General features: G+C 32.5%; 1 protein-coding gene across 6 annotated transcripts in view; it reads right to left on the reverse strand.

Moving 5' to 3' along the window:
* LOC108906014 (long-chain-fatty-acid--CoA ligase 4) overlaps positions 1–21,921 on the reverse strand; it is a 65,973-nt gene that overhangs the window by 37,088 nt on the left and 6,964 nt on the right. The window contains exons 1-2 of one of the 6 annotated variants that reach the window (XM_018709136.2): positions 18,576–18,703; positions 2,527–2,528 (exon numbers count right to left, since the gene is read on the reverse strand). The exons of 3 other annotated variants lie outside the window; for them this stretch is intronic. Coding sequence is in view for 1 of the 3 variants with exons in the window: in XM_018709135.1 (XP_018564651.1) it covers positions 5,822–5,838 (17 nt within the window). In the remaining 2 variants the exon portion in view is untranslated. Of the gene's footprint in view, positions 1–2,526; positions 2,529–5,821; positions 5,854–18,575; positions 18,704–21,921 lie in introns of those variants that run through there. 2 more of the 6 variants (XM_018709137.2, XM_018709135.1) reach the window with 2 other exon arrangements.

Below are 21,921 nucleotides of genomic sequence, written 5' to 3' on the forward strand. Positions count from 1 at the left end.
TAATATTGCGACTCTACAGAGCGCTATGCTTGTACAGTAGTAGCCAATATTATTTTATGATAAAAGCCACATATAGCGCATATTAGCTATGTTCGCTAAGCCCACACACAAAGCTATGTTCGCTAATATCGCTATACAAGTTAAAAACCGTCAACGTTAAGACCACACAGGGCGGTATGCTAGCAATACTTGGCATGCTTCTTGCGTGAATTAAAAATAGCAAACAATATTTTATGGTAAGGCCACATATAGCGCATATGTTCGCTACGTTCACTACACGCGTTCAAAATAGCCAATTTTACAATCGTACGTAGCACTAGTCTAGCCTTATTTGCTATCTTCGTTAAGCGATTTAGATGTTTTGTGCTAGCTATGTTTACTATGTACATTAAAAATACTAAATGCGCATGATATGTGCGATCTTTAGATGTAGATTTTATATGAAGTGTTTTCATATCAAATTTTCAATCTCAATGATATCTAGATAAATAAGTTTAACAACAAAACTGTAAGTTGACCAATAATATGTGAAGGTCGTCAATATTCCATAAAATACTGTATCTTTTGTATGTAATTCTGTATAAATTGTCCCCAAGACATTTACTTATGCCTCTATTCCAAAATTGTACTAGAATTTTAGTTAGTTTGATAAGTTATTATATCATATAATCATTTTATAATTCTGAGGAATCTCATAACAAGATCAGCAAACATTGAGACTCAAGTTAGCCGATTGCTTTCTATATCGTTAAACGAACGATCTTCTATACATACATATGACTGAAAGGAACAGAAATAAGATGCCTCTCAAACTTCGTAACCCATCTCATCTAAAACGAAGTGCAAAGGAAAAGGAAAACCACATAACAAGGCGGTAGAAATGGGTCATAACACTGACGCTGATACCAGAACATGCATAAATGTATTTATGGATACTTCAGATATTTTTAACCGCACACGTTAATTGTAAATTCTATTTTTGTCTTCCAACAGTTAACCTTATTCCAGTGTATTCCCAGTGGCATCGAAACACAGAAAATAGAGGGGTTTCCAGTATTGTTTCACAATTTTTTGATTTCCGATCCGAAATAAATGGCATGTAGTTCGTAAAAGTTTTTTAAAATATGTTTAATCTTATTTTTATGCGTATTTAACAATCTACGGTGAAAAATGTGTGGCAAAAGATAACACATTTTAAGGAATGACGAACTGTTGGTTTTCCAATTATATATCTTATCTGAATCATATCGATAAAATTCGAAGAAATATGAATACATGATGTGGACAAATTAAACAAAAAAATTAAAGATAAAAAAACTGAGCTTCTTTTCCATGAAACAATACAGCACGCCAGTGTTGTATATTATTTCCAATAGTCCTACCTCTTGACAACTAAGCACGGGGATGTGTTTATCTTAATGAGTTCAAAGAGCAACGAATTAAATAAAATAATCTCTTCGCATTTAACCACGGTGACTTCCAAGTTTCTCTAGGTCTGTTCTGTATAGCTGATTAGGACGAACGACTTCATCGTTCACGTTTCGATCAGGTCGAGGCATTCGATTCCATCTATTTTTTTTTCCTTAATGAATCGTAACAATCGGAGCACACCGATAAATCAGTCATTGGCGTACGGCTCTTTTTTTATTCTTCAAACTCTTGGAAAATACGCAGGAAGTTTGGTTCTAGACAAAGCATTTTTTTAGCTTTTAAAATCCCCAACAAAATCGGAGTACGACCCTGCATATGACACTAATTTCTGAACACAATTCCTGCTCCTGTTTAGGTTACAACTAATGGGTCCAAAGGACAGCAGATATGCATCTCGTTATGATTTAATTACCACAAAAAAATACTGGTAAAGTAAACAAGTGCAATGTAGTACACTGGTATTTAGAAATATAAGCGATAAATCGTTATTTTGTCCGATTGGACCCTTTTGTTCACGTCTATAATTTGTGGGACATCCGTGATTATTTTTATCAAATCGGAAAGGTTATAAAAACATGCACTGTAGTAATAAAAGTAGCACTATGCTATGGTGCAACGTATTCCAACTGAAATTATTTTAATTCCTAATTCGACAAAAAAAAAATATCAAAGGAAGCTATCAGTCTCCCAAATTCAACTGCTGCATTAGAGACAAAAAGAAATTCCAAAATTCCATTACATTATTTCTGTAGTATCACACTAGGTATAGATGTAATGCTCTGTAAACCTCCGATCACGCATTTTTAGTTTTATCGGACTGAAAATAATAATCCGTTTAGACTTCGGACAATAGTTTGGATACAAAAATGGTACAAAAACACGTGGTATTGGAGTGTCGCTCTCAAATAAATATAGATATTTTACATTATCTCCTTATCTACAACATTTCGAATCATACAATGTTTAACATTGAGGGAATTTTCATTTTTTTTTTTTCAGTAGACAGTATTTAAATATTTTGTATGAAAAGTCCTGTTGCATAACCTACATTAATATTTTTTCGTATAAAAAATTTTAATGTGCAATTACTTAAACAACTCATCGAAATTAATAACCATTACCAAAATTTGTCGTAAAAAAAAATTTTTTAGTTTATTTGAATTAACTTAATATAATACACAGGGTTTGGCGCTTAAATGTAATACAAGCCTGTAGCTTCTTTGATTTTGATCGATTAATTTTTTTTTTTAGAATGTAGGATAAAAAAAACTATCTAACTGTAATGCTGCTGTTTTTATTAATGCAATTCAAAGTCAACTAGGATGCGTTTTTTTGACGTCAAAACAGCTAATTGGTATTAACGATTTTTTTTTCATTGCATCATTAAAAACAGCAGTATCACAGTTAGATAGAGTATTTTTAACCCTACATTCCTAATATTGAAATCAGCCAAAAAATAAATAAGTTACGGGCTTGTATCATATTTAGCGCGACACCATGTATATTCCTGAATTAATCTTGTTATCAACAAAACGCAGAAAGGCAAAGATATAATAGTGATTTTCTATATCAATTTCAAGTGATTCACTTACACTACTGACAAAGTGGGACTAGTTTAGAACAGAATAAAAATCTAGAAAAAATAAGATGGCTTAGCCTATAATATTATTAAAAGTAAATGAAAAATCTATATGCTTACCCTTTTGCAACTTGAAAAAAAGGTTTTGTGTGTATCAATTTTCATTTTTTAAGAAGTATTTTAACATTTAACATAATTGCAAATCGCACGTGTGCAATTCGTTTTAGTAAATACGCATCTCTTTTAAAATGCTTTATTAAATCTAAACTTCAGAGAATTCGGAACTGCATAAGATTTATTACTCGTATACAGGGTGATCCACAAACGGTGACCAAACCTCGTATTCTTTAGCGTATTTTAAAAGGAGTCTTTCGTATAAAGTTTTTATATAGGACGCTTCGTTAAAAAGATACAGGGTGTAAACTTAAAAAAAAAGTTTTTAATTTTTTTAATAATTTGTAAAATAGTAGGTAAGTGAAATAATTTGAAATTGGGCACATGTATTTATGTAAACATTGTCCAAAATCTGAGACCTTTTCCTAAAATTTAGATGCTCCAGTGGCGGAGATACAAAGTATCGGAGGCATATTTTTCTAAATAAAATAGTATGCCACTGAGCATTTACTCAAATAAAATCATTAAAATCATTACTAATGTATTCTTTATTCAAATAAATAACCGAATGGTTAGTGTCGTCATTTAAGTAAAAGTGTTTTCAGTTGGTTTTTTAAGTTTTACTCGAAAATTAGGCTTTTTTCGAAAAACGGAAGAGAGTAGTAATTTGTAGAAAATTGAAAGACGAATCCGAAAATATCATGATCGTTACTTTAAAGCAGTACCGTACTATTTTATTTAGAAAAATATGCCACCGATACTTTGTATCTCCGCCACTGGAGCATCTATATTTTAGAAAAAGGCCTCAGATTTTGGACAATGTCTACATGTGCCCAATTTCAAATTATTTCACAAACTAGTTTTTAAATTATTTACAAAAAATTAAAAACATTTTTTTAAGTTTAACACCCTGTATCTTTTTAACGAAGCGTCCTAGATAAAAATTTTATAGGAAAGACTCCCCTTAAAATTCACCACAGAATACGAGGTTTCATTTTTGGTCCCCGTTTGTGAATCACCCTGTATATAGCCTTCATAAATGATTACAAGGCACGTGATCAATAATTTTGTTTGGAAAAGCAATTTAAGTTCCTTCGCGTTGGCAGTTAAATTTCGATAAATTAAAAATTATTAAAACAATAGGATCAAGATTACGCTAAAACACAACATTCTGGTGAATAGTGTAATTTTTCAGGAAATTTTATTCAACCAATCAGCGATCGCATTATCTCCAGCGTAGATGCAACGGTTTGTCGGTGTTCACTGTAAACGAATTTTAATATTGGTGACGCCAAGATTTAAGGATTTTTTGTTGACACTACCAGCCGTAATCATTTATAAGAGCTCCGTAGTAGGCGAGCCGCAAAAAAAAATTGTAGATACGTAAAAGTTGATCACGGTACCTCGTATACAGGGTGTCTCATAATGATTTGTACATAGTGTAACAGGCGGTTTGTGACGTCATAATAATGTGATCTGGCCAAACTTACCTTAGTCCAAAAGTTGATACAGGGTGTCAAATAAATATGACTGAAACACTCTGCAGAAACTCAACAGTAATCTAAATTATTCTAACACTAATTAAATGACAAGTTTGGCATAAACTAGTTTTGAGAGCGTTTTTCATTATTTCTGTTTATACAGGTTCGGAAAGTACCGATGGTCCATCTGCCGTTACGTGAGAGCGATAAAGTAAGACATAGAAATCCATGCGATAGAGAAGGATGGCTATAATGAAGGGGAAAGATCCACTTTTTATTTGTGGAAGGGCGAAATGGGCGGTGACTATTAGACGCCTTCATTATAGCCATCTTTCTCTATCGCTTGGATTTCTATCACTTACTTTATCGCTCTCACCTAACGGCAGATGGACCATCGGTACTTTCCGATCCTGTATTTGCAGGACTATTTTGATAAAGTATCATATAAATACAAATATATATCTCGAGAACGGTGATTTCTAGCGACGTTAACAAAGTATACCTTTTTGATGTCCCTAAAAGTGATACAAAAAGAGATGCTGCTATCAGAAAATAAGAAACAGTATGTAGCAAAGAATTTGTGAATTACAAAATTTCAAAAAGATGGTGTAAGTGGCTCCCTCTAGAATGTATACCAAAATTATGAGGAAATTTAAATTTTGCATGTCAAAAAAATCGATACCAAATTTCGTTTAAATACATCAATTACTTCGAAGATTATTAAAAAGAAATTGAAAATAAAATTTTTATTTTGACATCCCGTAACTCGGTTACTATTAACTTTTGAACTAAGCTAAGTTTGGCCAGACCACATCACTATGACGTCACAAATCACCTGTTACTCTATGTACAATTCATTATGAGACACCCCGTATTGAAAAATTTGGTGAATTAAAACTTAATGAATGACGTTATTCTCATTCCTACGTCACTTAAAGTTTTTATCTAAACTATTATACGAAAATAGTTTTTCGCCAACTTACTGGACTACATAAGGTTAGGAGCGTCAAACAAACACAAAAAAGAATCTAGCTCAGTTAAATAGGTGTCTAGCTAGGGCTTGGCAAGCTAAAAATACAATAGTGGCGGAAATAGAAGAGTACAAGAGTACAGTCGAATGCAAACTACTAAAAGTACTTTTGCAGGCAAAGAGGACGGATAAACAGACGCGAAAGTTGCAACTGGTGGCATGCAAGGTGCTACTCTTGCTACTCACTTTTTATCCTTCATCATCCTGACCAGCGGATAACAAAACGCTCTGAAATACAACAGAACATCATTTAAATCATGTGTAAACAGAAAAAAATTTGATACCTACAACACTTGTACTATATCTAAAATAGACGCGGTATGTGACAGGTGTAAACATTTTTTTTTTTGGCAAGGGAAATGTGACCGGATCAAAACAACGCACGATACGTAACCGGCGTAAAAATGCAGTCTATTTTTAACGTCGGATTTTGACCATTGCACCCCTGGTTTGGCAGAATTATTTACGTACAGTCGACAGCAAAGTTGTAGCCAAAACTCTCACGTGTTAGTTCAAATTCGAGTTTCAAAGTTCATATCCAAAATAATAAATAATAATAAACACTGCTATAGTCTGTTTGGAAATGAAAGAGAATAATAAAATCCCGAGATAAGAACCGGCCATGGGCGTGCTAATATTTCGTTTCAGGTAATTATCGGGTAACACTAATGCTAACAGGTAATGGGTGTACATTAGTATATTTTACTGGATACATCATAGGGCAGGAGCCAGTGTATTGTGACAGATCAATCCAGTCTTAGAGCTGAATATACGAAGACGTGCTAGTGCAGTAGAGTAAAATTCGACTTGTGTTTAGTGACTATTGTGCCAGTGGATATAATATTGTTTGGGTAAAATGTCGAGCTTATCAGATTACGTACCTGCTAAACGCGTGAAAAGATGTGCGCTGTCTCAGAATGAGAAGATTATTATATTAAATGTATTTAATGCATTGAAACACCAAAATCCTACCAACAGTGTTGACGACATCGTGGAAAAGTGTTCCAAAATGACAGGGATTGGAAAATCGACTATCTACAGACTTTTAAAGGAAACAAAAAATGAACAAGATACTGTAAATCCCCCAAAATCATCTACAGGGAGGTCAAAAGTCGTTATAGATGATTTCTTCAAAAATGTCATTCGCAGAAAAGTACACTCATTTTATTTTAAAAAAGAAATACCAACGCTAAACAAAATTTTAAGTGAACTTTCAGAGGACAACGATTTGCCAAAAATCAGTAGAAGCAAATTATGGGCCGTCTTACGAGAGTTGAATTTTTGCTGGGAAAAGCAGAACAGGAAGTCAGTTCTTATCGATAAAGATGAAATTATTTGTTGGCGAAGATCCTACTTAAGATCAATTAGAAAATTCCGTGACGAAGGGAGGAATATTTATTATCTAGACGAAACTTGGGTCAACGAGGGATATACTGTAACAAAAGTATGGCAAGATAAAAATGTAAAAAGTTTTCGACAAGCATTTTTGGATGGACTTTCAACAGGGTTCAAGGCACCTTCAGGTAAAGGGCGAAGATTAATAGTGACACATATAGGTAGTGCCAGTGGTTTTGTAGATGGCGGTTTACTTTTATTTGAATCTAAAAATACAGGTGACTATCACGAAGACATGAACGCAGATGTTTTCGAAGAGTATTTTACACAGATGTTGGATCTTATTCCTCCGGGGTCTGTAATTGTCATGGATAATGCCAGTTACCATTCACGGCAGACCGAGCGGACGCCTACGACTGCTTGGAGGAAAGCCGATATAATTCAATGGTTATCCGGAAAAAACATTTCTTTTGAAACAAATATGGTGAAAAAGGAACTTTTGACACTTGTCAATCTTAATAAAGATCAGAAAAAATATGTTATCGATGAAATGGCAACAAATCGCCAAATAACGGTACTACGGTTACCACCTTATCACTGTGAACTTAACCCAATCGAATTAGTCTGGGCGCAGGTAAAAGGAGATGTAGCGCGAAATAATACGACGTTTAAATTAAGTGACGTGAAAATTTTGTTAAAAAATTCCTTGGAACGAGTAACTGCAGATAACTGGCAAAGATGTATACATCATGTACAAAAAGAAGAGGAGAAAATGTGGGAACTCGATAATTTAATTGACGTTACTGTGGAACCTATCGTTATCAATCTAGGAGACGAAGATAATTCATCAGAATATTCAGAGGATGAATTTTAATATACCTACTTTTTTATTTTCTTTATTGTACATTTATACAACACTACATTTACTCACCATAATTTGAATTTTCAAAATACATATATTTTTGTGTGGAATAAAAGTCTATTCATTAAATTTAAATAAATATTTTGATAATAATATTGAATAATTTTATTTGAATTACTAAAAACCCTCTTAACCCGGTTATGATGCTTAAAGTAGCCTCATGTTTTGAAATGCTGTTTTTATATTGTTTACTTATAAGAGAAATGGACCGAGAAATTGAAGCGGCATAGACAAAGACGGATTGTCGGGGATTAAATTTTAGCTACCTGCTACAATTTAGTACAGTCCGATCGCACAAAGTTTTTTTAAAAGTACACCTCATCTATACCGAAAATACATAATATAAAAATATTGAATATAAGCACCAGTACTACATTTATTTACGATTTGCATACATAATAAGCTTTTATTACTCTCTTTCATTTCTAAACAGACTATAGACAGCAATAATGTGATTGAGTTTCCCTAGAACTAACAACGGTAGACTCAGATAACGATAATGTACATAATAGGTACAAATGAGGTAATTTCGCAAGGACTTCTAAGCACATATCGAGGAGCAGAGAATATGTAAATACTATCGGCAAAAATATCTACTTATCTTATCGGAGAACGGCAGAATGGGTAAACATTGCCTCGAAAATTAAAAACAAACGAAATACGTATATCAAAATTTAGAAAATCATATGGATATTATTTTACATTTTTAAAATTTATGGAAGTTACTTATAAACAATCTAAAAGCCATCAATCTTAGACATAATATATCTTAAAGCTCGTCTTAAAGTAATATTATTTAATAATTTTGAAATATATCGATAAATCCTAAATTTGAAAGCCCTATAGAGATACCGGATACCGATGAACACAGACTTCAAGTAGCAGTAAACTAACAGAACGAAGCTATAGGATATTCATAGACAAAATTGCAGATCGGCCAGTAAAACATGTATAAAAAAATAAATACGTACACGCTGACTGTTTGGGTGTGACGGTTATTTTTGTATTAAACTTACGAATGTAAATACATACGTAAACCAGCTCGTGGCCAACCTTGCCTTTATAAATACAAAAATTGGACTTTAGATGATCACACCACACTAATCAGTCTTGGTAAATATCACATAATTATGTAAACAAAGATACTATTATTAAAATAATAAGAAGTCGATTTAAATGTATGTGATTTTAACTCGATAGGGAAACTGACAAAGTTTCAGATTGCTACGAGTATATTTTTTCCTCGCGTGTGCGTTTACGTTTTAAAAAATGCTCGTACTTTTACAAAATTACAATTCGACCGTGAGTATTTGATCTACAGTTTCGCCTTGGAACTTTTGCCAGCGTTTAATTACATAAGTTTATTTCTATTTTTTTTGTGATTATAAATAAAGTAGATGTAATACAACATAACTATTTCATTTTCGTTTTTAAAACCCGTAGGATAAACTTACAGTACGGTCTACGGTTATAAATATTTTACATTTTACGGAAAAAAGCATACTTGATAGATAGTTTTGCTTGTATTCAAAACAAGGTTACCATAAAGAAAGGTACTTCGGTTTTTAAATTTGTACACGAAACTGGTACACAGAGTGTTTCAGAAAGACCTCCCGTAAATACAGGGGGTGAAAGTACGACGAAAAATAAGATTTTTTTGTCTTATGAACTATATGTCTATCTCCTCTTGTTTTCGAGACACAGAGCGACAAAATTTTTTTTTTTTATATAGAATTTTTATGAAAATTTCCGAACGGTGCGAAATGTAGAAGAGTTTCGTTGCATACCTCCGATCCACAGACAAAAATCAAGACTTTCGCTTCGTCGGCTACTTCTAAAGTGTGTTTGAAAACTAGTTTGTACGGCAGAATTTTATTTTATTTCAAAATTTTTTGTATGTGGGACTTTTTCACTACGCCTAAGTATCGTGGGATATCATACACTTCGACAGTGACACCATTCTTAAAAATGTATTTTATACAAAGGTGAATTCATCACATGTACACCTGGGTATTTTTCGTGGAATTCTTGTATTACTCGGCGGTAAATGTTATCGCCCTTACGCGTATTAGACAAATATTTTGCTATAAAGTTAGTAATTGTACGATAATTACTGTCGGGTTTTTTAAAAAAGTGCAGTGACACAAGTGAAGAACAAAACATAAGTTCCGTCACAACCCAATATTTGAAGAAAAACAAAATAACGTCCAGGATTATTATTTTAAACCACAAGCAAAATTTTCTAACGGGCGTTCAAATAAAAACGTGGTCGAAGTTGGCTCTGACACATTGGACGTAGGGAGTAGTTTATAGCGACCAACTTAACCTCATTTCTCAACGAGCTGTATAGCAGCTGTCAGTTTCAATAACGTTAATGACTATATAACTTTATTTTAAAGAATAATCGTGATAACAATAACAAACAATTAAAGGAGCTGCGGAAAGTGTCCCCCTCCTTGTTATAACAATAAATTAAAGCAACTGCTGAAAGTGTCCCCCTCCTTGTTCCAAGCAATTTTCACACCTGTTCCTCAAAGAATTAAAGACATTTTCTAAGATGCTCGGGGTATTGTTAATTTCACGAATCTTGTCTATAAGTCGAGCCTGCAGATGGTTTAAATCAGGAATAGGCAGTTCAAAAATAGTGTTTTTAAGGTAAGGCCACAAAAAGAAATCACACGGCGTAATATCACATGACCTCGGTGGAAATTCATGTTCAGCATTAGCATTGAGACTTATTAGTCGATTTTGGAAAACTTCCCTCAACATATTCATCGTCTCGCCTGCCGTATGTGCCCTTGCGCCATCTTGTTGAAAGCAAAAGTTTGTAATTTCGTTTTCTTCCAGCTGGTTAACAAAAGGAGCGATAATTTCTTCTCTATACCTTTGCGCAGTAAGAGTACCATTAAAAAAAATAGGTCCATAAATCCTCCTTCGATTGAGAGCACACCAAACTCCAATTTTTTGAGCGTGTAGAGGGCCCTCGACAAAAAAGTTATTTGGTTTTTCAGAAGACCACATTCTCATATTCTGTGAGTTTACGTAACCACTTAAATGAAACCAGGCTTCATCAGAAAAAAAGGTGATATTATGAAGTTCACCGTAGTTGTTTAAAAACCATTCACAAAATACAGCCCGTCGCGGAAAATCAACTTCATGAAGTTCTTGCTGACAAGTTAAACGATAGGAGAAGAAACGCAAATCTTTTTTTAACACTGTGTGGCAGGTACCGACTGATACTCCCACCATTTGTGATAAAACACGTACAGAAGTTCTTGGCGCATTTTCCATTATTTGTTAGACATTTTCTTTTAATTCTTCAGTCCGCTTTTTAGGTCAGCCGCTTCCTTCTTTTCTTGTTACACTGCCCGTTTCACGAAAAACATTAACACAATGCTGAACTGCACTTTGAAAAATTTTGTACTCAACAACGCCGGGAAATTGATTTTGAAATTCTATGAAACATGCCTCAATAGAATACTTCCATATTCCATCAATCTTGCGTCCATTTCTAAAGTAGGACTCTATGATAAACACTTTTTGTTCTTGAAAAAACACCATTTTAAACGCTTTTTAAAACGAAAATATTCAAATTGATAGCGGCGATATAGCGCTTTGACAGATGACGTTTAAGTTCATTTGCTATACGCTACGCCCTACGTCCAAATTTTCAGAACCAACTTGACCACGTTTTTATTTGAACGCTCATAAAAAACATTTGTTTTCCATACCGGAGAAAAAGAATTTTTCCTCATATCCATTATATCCGTAGACACATTTTTCAAATAAACAAATTTTGCCTTAACTTGAAATTCTATCGTATCACTCTACCCGGGAACATACTGTATAATGGTTGCAACTTTGTTTGACATTATCGCATGAAGTTATCAAAGACAAGCAGATTAAATATTTGGGTAGTATCATGCAATATAAAAATAATTATATAATTGATACGGTTAATGATGGCAATACGATTATGATGATTATACCAAAACAATCGACCTGTGTTTTTAATGAAGCAATTGTTCAGTCTGAATCATAAAGCATAATAATAATAAGGTTTATTAACCAAAATTACAAAATATAATTCTACAATATAATTAGTGTGGTCAATAGGTCATTGATTTTACATTTTTCCCAATCTATACACAAAATAGAAACAGTATACAGAGTGACCCATTTGAAAGCGGGCCACCCTCATAACATTTTTATTTATGGAGCGATTTTGACGAAATTTTTTTTGAAATGTAGAGGGGGGAAAAGTGTATTTTGGGGCTAAGCACCGTCCAGTTCTTTTTTAAACTAAGGCCTACTAGATCACATTCAGAGGCTGAAAAATCCAGAATCCATATTAGCGATTTTTTTAGAAAAAATCTGCGTACGCCACTGGATTTGGCGTCCCCTGAAATGGATCTGTACCAAATTTCATGAAAAAATATTCAACATTAACGATTCTGCGGCTAAATTGCTGTCAAATTGTTTATTATGCATAAAGAAACTTTTTATCTAGTAACCCATGCGATAATAAATCAATCACAACAAATATTTAATAACACGTTTAATAGACATCATTATACCAAAATACAATGAAACAGACAGAAAAATGAACGAGAAATTAACATAAAATTTACAAAAAATACAATAAAATAAAATTAACACACATGAATTAAATTAAATTCTGGAATTTTCAACTAAATCTTCATTTAATTGAATGCATTTATTGTATTGTTTTTGAATGTGTGCCATAACATTAGACAATTGATGTGTTGTAATTTCAGCGCATGCCTATCTTCTTCTTTCGCGCAGTTCTTCTGCATTCATTGGACGAGTGTAGTAAACTTTTTCTTTAATGAACCCCCATAAAAAAAATCTAGGAGAGGCAACATTTACAAAAATATTCATTCAATTAAATGGAGATTTAGTTGAAAATTCCAGAATTTAATTTAATTCATGTGTGTTAATTTTATTTTATTGTATTTTTTGTAAATTTTATGTTAATTTCTCGTTCATTTTTCTGTCTGTTTCATTGTATTTTGGTATAATGATGTCTATTAAACGTGTTATTAAATATTTGTTGTGATTGATTTATTATCGCATGGGTTACTAGATAAAAAGTTTCTTTATGCATAATAAACAATTTGACAGCAATTTAGCCGCAGAATCGTTAATGTTGAATATTTTTTCATGAAATTTGGTACAGATCCATTTCAGGGGACGCCGAATCCAGTGGCGTACGTAGATTTTTTCTAAAAAAATCGCTAATATGGATTCTGGATTTTTCAGCCTCTGAATGTGATCTAGTAGGCCTTAGTTTAAAAAAGAACTGGACGGGGCTTGGCCCCAAAATACACTTTTCCCCCCCTCTACATTTCAAAAAAAATTTCGTCAAAATCGCTCCATAAATAAAAATGTTATGTGGGTGGCCCGCTTTCAAATGGGTCACTCTGTATATGAAACATTTAAAAAATATACAATGCCTTTATGTATAATATCTAAGAAAAACAATAACCAAACCTGTACAAACAATCTTAACTTAAATATAGACATATAAACTTATATGTATTATGCACTTAACTTTGAGCACTGGTCACTGAATATAACTTTAAATATTTTTTTCTCAAATGAGGTTAAAGAAATGTCTTTTAGGGAGACAGGAATGTTATTATATTCTTTTAATATCTGATATGAATAGAAGTTTTTAAATAGTTGTGTTTTATGTTTAGGAATATCTATAGCAGTTTTTTGACGAGTATTTGTACTGTGAATATTTGTACGATATGTAATTTTCTTCCAAAGATAAAAGGGGCTTCTTTTTATTATAATTTTATGAAATAATGTTAATGCATGTAATTTTCTACGATTTGACATATTTAACTATTCGAATTTTTCTAATGTATGTGAAATTCTATCAAATTTTCTTATTCCATATACAGGGTAATTCACAAAACTGCTGACAGACTTCTAGGGTAAGTAACACATGAAAAATTAAGACTAAAAGTCTTAATAAACATAGGGTCGCAAATGCCTCCTTAACGAGATACAGGGCGTCAAAGTTTCCGTAAAATAAAAGCGCAAAAATGACAAAAAGAAACTTATAATCTAGTTTACTTAACTCACTTGTACACATTGACATTAGTGGCAGGCGATGTTTAATTTTATTTTGAATAGCACATGCCTACTATGCGAAACTAAAATGAATGAAAATTAAATTGGATTTACAAATTTTCTACAAAGGTGTTTCTCTTAAAAATGGTTGCTTTAATCCAAATTTTGCAAGAGACCAATTCGATAGACAATTGAACACTTTACACGAAAATAGTGCCCGTTTGACAAAATTAGCAGTGGCGTAGAAAATATTTTTAAAAAAGGGTCACGTTGACCCCCTCTCTACGACACTGCTGCTCATAAAATGTTGAGCAGTACATCAAACATTGGTCCTAAGGTGCTAACTACGCATAGCAAATTTGAAATAGAAATGTTCAGGCATTTTGGAATTATTGCAGACAATGTTTAATTTTACAGAAACTTTGACGCCCTGTGTCTTGTTAAGGAGCATTTGCGACCCTATGTTTATTAAAACTTTTCGTCTTAATTTTTTATGTGTTATCTACCCTAGAAGTCTGTCAGCGGTTTTTTGAATCACCTTGTATAAGGCGTAAGCACGAATTTTGTAACTTTTGCAGGCGATTAGAATCATAAACAGAGAGGCAGGGTCCATAAACGAAGTCACAGTAATTTTCATGACTTAAAACAAGAGAATCACAGAGTCATTTTTTTAATTTTATATCAAATAAATGTCTGCATTGGTATAATGTTTTTAATTTTAGATAAGACTTTTGCAGAATGAAAGAAACATGATCGGTGAACTTTAACTTATTGTCGAATATAACACCCAGGTTTTTTGCATTTTGTGTCGGTTATAAAGATAAATTATTATCAATTTTTGTCGGAGTATTATACAACAATGTTGACCCAAACACCATAACATGATTTATTCGGATTAATTACTAGATTATGCTCAGTAGAAATACTTAGCAAGGCGTTTAGGTCAGTATTAATTTCCTGTATTGCTTTTAATTTATCTCTACTTTTCAAAAAATTTATATAACTGTGTATCGTCAGCATACATATGGACCTTACAATATTGCAATACTGAAGAGAAATTGGTTGTATAGATAGTGTAAAATAAGGGCTCAAGAATTGAGCCTTGGGCCACACCTCGTCCAATTTCCCGTATGGTTACGATACACCCCTATATACATATTTCCCTTTGAGTTCTGCCAATCAGATAATTCCTAAAAAAGATTACAGAGAACGGGCTGAGACCAATAAAATGTAACACTGCTAAGAATAATTCATGGTTAATCATATCGAATGCCTTGGCTATAGTCTAACAAAATTAAAGCATCCGACTTTCCATTATCCAGTTCCTTAAAAAAATCATCCGTTATGTTTAAAAGGACATTCCACAGCTATATCCCGCTCTAAACCCGGATTGTGTAGTTGGAAGAATGTCATATTTATCAATATGATCTCGTGTTACTTCAAACAGCTACATATTTCTGTTGAGTAAAAAATAATGCAAACTTCAAATTCACAGGCTTTATCTTTAAAAATTAAAAAAAATTTATTGGGCACTTTAAAATTTTATCTTTGGAAAAACAATGGGTCGATTAAAATTAAATTTATTGGTTATAAGAAACAATAATAGCAATAATAATAAATTGATATAAACGTGTATCTAAATATAACAATAACCGAATTGAAAGGATTATTGGATTATAATTATTTATACGAAGTCCATACATTTTTAACACAAGCGTATTAATTGTTAAAATATTTTTCCATATGGATTAGTTTGTTAATCTAAGTGGAAAGATTCAGTCAGACATTTATTGTCAAATTTATATTTATTCCAGGTGGCATAAAAATAAAAGTGGCAATAAAATTATTGTCCTAATGATAAAAATGGCGGACACGTCTCAGACTCGTAATCACGTGTCGTTGAACTCTCTCTAGACGGTTGTTACAAAGATAAAATGTAAAGAACATTGTAAAGTTTGTGTAGGTATGCTCGTACCTAATCTTAAAATATAAATATCTGCAAAGTATCCCGGAACACGTAATTTTAAATTTAATAAAATAGATTTGTCATATTTTGGAAGCAAATATTATTTATTTTCTTCAATTATTTATGTTACATAATAGACTAGATTTTTGCCCTAAAAAAAATTACGCCATCTTACGGAAATTTTAGGTAATATCAATAACAATTAAGTTTATTTGCCAGAGAAAATATCAACATCGTTTTTGTGTTATATACAAGTTTGTGTATTTTGTATGTCGATTTCAAAATTTCAAGGATTTATTGAAGCGAGCGTGACGAACAATATGAAAAAACATGACACCATGTGGCTACCCAAAACGAAATGGGTTGTTTTTGTACACCTGTTCTGTCAGACCACAATATAATTTATGATAATGTAATAGGTATAGAAGAGAAATCATTTCATATTTTTACCATTATTTCAAAGGTAGCAATGTTTGAAAATAAGTTATTTTATGGAAAAAAATTACTATATTACAGTAGTTCTCAATTTTGTGCAAAAGCTGTCATAATTGTTATCACACATAAGTATTTTCGGATGTCAGAAAAAATATATGTATTTTAATCCTACATTTATGTTATTTCTATAACTTTAATGAAAGCAGGTAATTATTATTTAAATAAAATGTATGTGTAATGTGATATGTATTTTTTTCTGCACTCCAAGACACTTTCAAGAAAATTTGAACGCATTTACAAAATTATTTACAATAAATTCGACAGTATTTGTGGTAGTAGAAGCTACAACATATAAAAATTTCCATACATTGAGATTTTATTAGCATTTATTTAACATAATTACGTCTATCCTATAGCAAAATAGAAAGTGGATATATTTAACACATTTTTTCCGTGTGGTTATCGAATAAACGTTTGTATTTGAGTTGCATGTTTTCAAACGTTTCCAAACATACTTAAATCTTATTTAAATTTTTCTACGTATAAAGAAGGAGGAAATAAGATTTCGTTTTCACCTCTTTATATTTAAAATAAAGTACCATGTATATCATTCCATTTATAGATTCTTTATGGATTTTTCTTAAAATGACATCAGGTTTGTTTTATCAATCAGCCGTTATTAAAAAAATATTTCAAAAAGTAAAAATCCGTTTAAAAATAATGGAGCTTCAAAAATAATGCAAATAACGCTTTTTTTATTGTACTTTCTTTGATAAAAAGCAGCAGCAGTTGTCCACGAATTGTCATTAATAAATCAGTTTATTTGATTTTAACTATCCTAATAAGAACTATAGATATAGTTTTGAGCAACAAATCGATATGTTATTAGTTCAAGAAAGATATCCGAATTATCCAGTCTCAAATCATGAAACTTTCAGAAATATTGAAAGAAGTCTTGGAGAAACTGGTCAGTTTAAAATTAATAGAGGCAATTAACAGGATATTGCAACACGCTGTAGACACTGAAATGACCAAAATGCGACTATTGGAAGATTTATTGTCCGACTCTTCAGCTTAGACAAAGCTATAGTATAGATAGGCTTTCATGAATAATGATAAAAACAAATAATTTATTAAATCGGCGAATATGAAATAATCAATGCGAAATATACCCAATAATCGTCTAACCACCATAAGTTTCACACACGAAAGCGTGAAAAAACAACAGGATCACGGCATTTTCCATTGCCCTTAATTTTATAATATTCTGTCGTCCTTTGCACCTTCGTATGACAATTTTTTTTTAATTTCTAACGTAATCGCGCGGAATGTACTTGAAAAATATTCTAAAGTACAGGGCCACCAAAACTGTGCAAAGGTGGACTTTTTATAAGTAGCGCTTGCTGAAAACAATTAGAATCTTGGGTTCGCGTTTAAAAATAAAAAAATATTTTTTACTTTGCCACGTGCAAATATTGTAGAGATTATACAATTAACGTAATGATATATTAGTAAAGTGTCGAAGTGTTTACTATGATTTTGTAACATTAAAAATGCCGAAATATTAAAAAATTACATTATTAAAAATGAATACGAGTATATATTTTTTTGGCCACCCGTCATCCATCAGATTTAGATAAATATCTAACAGTTATATAAAGTACTGCCTAAAATACCATATCTTATCAAACCTTGATACTTTTACTAATTCAGGATATACCTATTTATAATTTTTAAGTATTATATCTCCAATACAGGACATATAATGTACTGTAGTCAAACCAAATTTCTTGAAAAACTTTGTTATCAATTACCATTCTGTGAAGGAGATTTAGATAACACTTGTTGCAAAAACAACGCCCTCTACAATTTTTATGGAAAGGAAGATCACTTTTAAACTACTTTAAAATAGAATAAAAAATATATAATTCCCGTATTACCTCATATTCCCGTATACCTCATATTACAAGTAATTAAATACACCTAGAGGAATCATCATAACCTCACAAAACTATATTCTACACGGTAATGTACACAAAATATAATTTTCCTATCACATTTTAAATTCCCTGAATTGAAAACCAAGATCTTATAATGTATCTACTTCACCTTTAATCCCTACAATGTCTAAGGCACCATAAAATTAACTTGAACAGAAACTACGGACAAAAACTTACAATATCAACGGCTCAACGGTCTACAGAAACTTCTTTTGAACAGGCACAACTCGTCACTTTGGTTGATATGAAAATTATGTTTCAAACACTTCTATCACTAGTCACTTTTACCTACAGCACGGTCTGGGATAGGTCAAAGTTTTTAGTTCGGTACATTATTATGAACATATCAAAATCTTATCATCGTGTACGACAAGTGATAAGCTAGGAGAACGGCGCTACTAAGCTTAGGTATTATACCCTGACAATGTAGAAAAGATGATACGAAGTATTAGATTAGATGTACTGGGCAATCCCAGTTGGATGTTACCTTCCACATTCACCATAGGAATAACATCGGATTCTACTCGATAAGAAATGCAACACAGATTATACACGATGATATCAAAATCAGACACAAAGGATGTTCCAAAACGAACGCAGGATTTCATATCGAGGGTTTCCTGGAAAAAAGAAGTATTGACCACTTAATTTAAGAAGAAAACTATAAAAACTGTCGTGGACAAAGCGTGTGTTTGAAAATTCCTGTCTGAAAAGTCCCTTTCCGGTACCGCGTTCAATGCTTTAGTCGATTCGGGTTTTATTTCCTCGATCGAGTTGAAACGGTGTCCACGGAGTGGTCTTTTGAGTTCAGGGAATAGCGAGAAGTCACTCGGTGCTAAATCAGGCGAATAAGGTGGTTGCGGAACGATATGAGTTGAATTTTTGGCTAAATGGTCTCGAATTATCAATGCTGTGTGAGTCGGTGCATTATAATGATGCAAGAACCAAGAGTTGTCTGTCCATAATTCCGTCTTTTGCGGCGAATCTCACCGCGACGCTGTTTTTCCAAAAAGTTGAGCGTTTTTTGGAGGCAAACGAGATTTAACGCGTCTAAGGAACAAAAAATCTTTTAAAATGAAACTTTTGAAATGCCAACAGTATCAACAAGGTCTCTTATTGTTAATCGACGGTTGTCGAGCACAAGATATTTGATTAACGTATAACGTGTTGTTGACGTTGATGGTCGTCCGAGATGCTGTTCGTTCTTAACGCTTTCTCTGCCTTCTTTAAAGTCATTGTACCACTTGTAAACATTTTTTTGCGACATAACCTCATCACTAAACGCCTTCTGTAACGTCCTCAACGTTTCCGCGGCAGAACATTCATTCCGCAAGCAAAATTTAATGCAACAAAATCAGCGATATAGTCGCGTCGCTATTTGAACATTGATGAATTGACGTCCGCTATTTTATTGTTGAAATGTGCAAGGGAAGGCAGTAGAAAAGGTGTCGCATCTCGTGAGTCAATTTTTTTCATTAGCAACATTGTTTTTTTTTTAATAATTTGGGTCGAAAATCGTTTTTCCAATGTATTGGAAGAACTATTGATTTTAGAGAAAAGTGTTCAACCGACGAAATATGCGCAATAAAAAGACATACAAAATGCCGCCTGATAGATTAAAATTGGATAAATTGTTTAAAAAGTTATTGCAAAAAATTATTGGGCCACTGAGCAATAAATCTCAGCCGTTGACAAGTAGTCGACAAATTGCCCAGCAGTGCAGTGCAGCAATGCGGAATTTGGTGTGATTCAGGTAATTTTAATTTATTATAGGCACCTTCTATTAATCATTGTTATTACAATTGCCAAAGGGAGAAACAATATTATTACAACATGGCATTTTGGAGAACTTTTGAAACGGAACAAAAAGAAATTTACCATCAATATAATAAAATTGTTTGAGGGCAATAATTAAAATATGTTGTTGACCAAATGAACATACAGGGTGTCCCAAAATTAGGGGGCAATATTTCTACGGGGTGTTTCTATGTCGATTACTTTTTGTTTAAATAAACATCCAAAAATTCTTCCTAAGGAAGTTATAGCCACTTAAAGGGACCACTCTGATGATGTTTTTTTCTAAATAACTCCGAAACCACTTGAAATAAATTTATAAAATTTGGTAACTAGCTTAACTCTTATGTGCTCAGTCCGCCACTAAAGGGAAATTTACAAATTTTCATCACATACGTTCCAACACTGGGGGGAGGGGGGTAAAATTTACCATAACTTTTTTATGCGTTGACTTTTTTAACTTTTGACTCAAAAGTATGAAATTTCATAGTTTTTTATTAAAAAAAGGTACTTTTGGTTCATAATGGCAAAATGTTCCATTTTTGTGTAAAATCTGTTTAAAAATAATGTTACATGTGTTAATCACCTGAAATCGAAATTTTCAATATTTTTTATCATCACAAGTTTTGAATAACAAACATGCGTTTGGCGTCATTTGCATTGACAGTTCAGTTATTTACTCTTTGCGAAGTGTTATCAGTCGAAAATGCAATATTTTACCAATGTAGAGCTGGCAGATATTCACAATACCCATTTCCGGTCAGACGAAAATCCACGTGCAATACGGCGCACAAATTTTCAAAATAGATTTGCAATAAATATGTGGACATAAATTTTAGGGGACCAGCTACTTAGACCAATTCGGTTTCCAGTTGTATGAATGCAGAATCATAATTAAACTTACTGCAAAATGATGTAAGAGAACTATTGGATGATACACCGTTAAACGTACCTACGCTTAACATATCCACTATCAACAAGATATCAATTTTATAAATTTATTTCAAGTGGTTTCGGAGTTATTTAGAAAAAACTATAACTTCCTTAGGAATAATTTTTGGACACGTTTATATAAAGAAAAAGTAATCTTTTTCCCCGTAGAAATATTGCCACCTAATTTCGGGACACCCTGTATAAGCGAAATTTTCTGCACATTATATACAAATTATTATAATTTTTTACCTTTATCAGAAAATTTTTTTAGGGACGCCTATGAAACTCATTCTATCTAATATTTGTTACCTGCAGTAAATTTTAAAATGAAAAATTTGAGTAAAAAAAAATATATCAGTATCAAAGACAACCCATCTCGGTAAGTATTAACTTTTTCTTCCGTCATATTTCTTTGAAGTCAATATTTCAGCAAGTTAGTTTATAAATAAATGTCGCTTACGAAATTACCACAATCGAGACAAACTACAAACCCCTGGGTCTTATTTCATTGTCAACCTATTTATAAAGGAATTCCAAGTTGATGACAGGAATATTAACTCTAAAGTTAGATCCCGCTTAAGAATAGAACCCGGCGTGGAATTTCAGTTCATTTCTGAAATAATTCCGTTTCACTGTCAAGCGCATTTAAAAATACCCACTTTTGATTCATTCACTTTATCGTTTCCAGTCGCCGAACTATTTCGAAACACCCTGTATTACACGAACGTGCGAGCTCGTATTGAACTTTGGAATTGACACAAAAACAAACTTCTTATCACTGTAATAATTAGTCGGA

This window comes from Anoplophora glabripennis, unplaced genomic scaffold (genome assembly GCF_000390285.2).
Source record: "Anoplophora glabripennis isolate ALB-LARVAE unplaced genomic scaffold, Agla_2.0 scaffold188, whole genome shotgun sequence".
Classification (NCBI taxonomy): Eukaryota; Metazoa; Arthropoda; class Insecta; order Coleoptera; family Cerambycidae; genus Anoplophora; species Anoplophora glabripennis.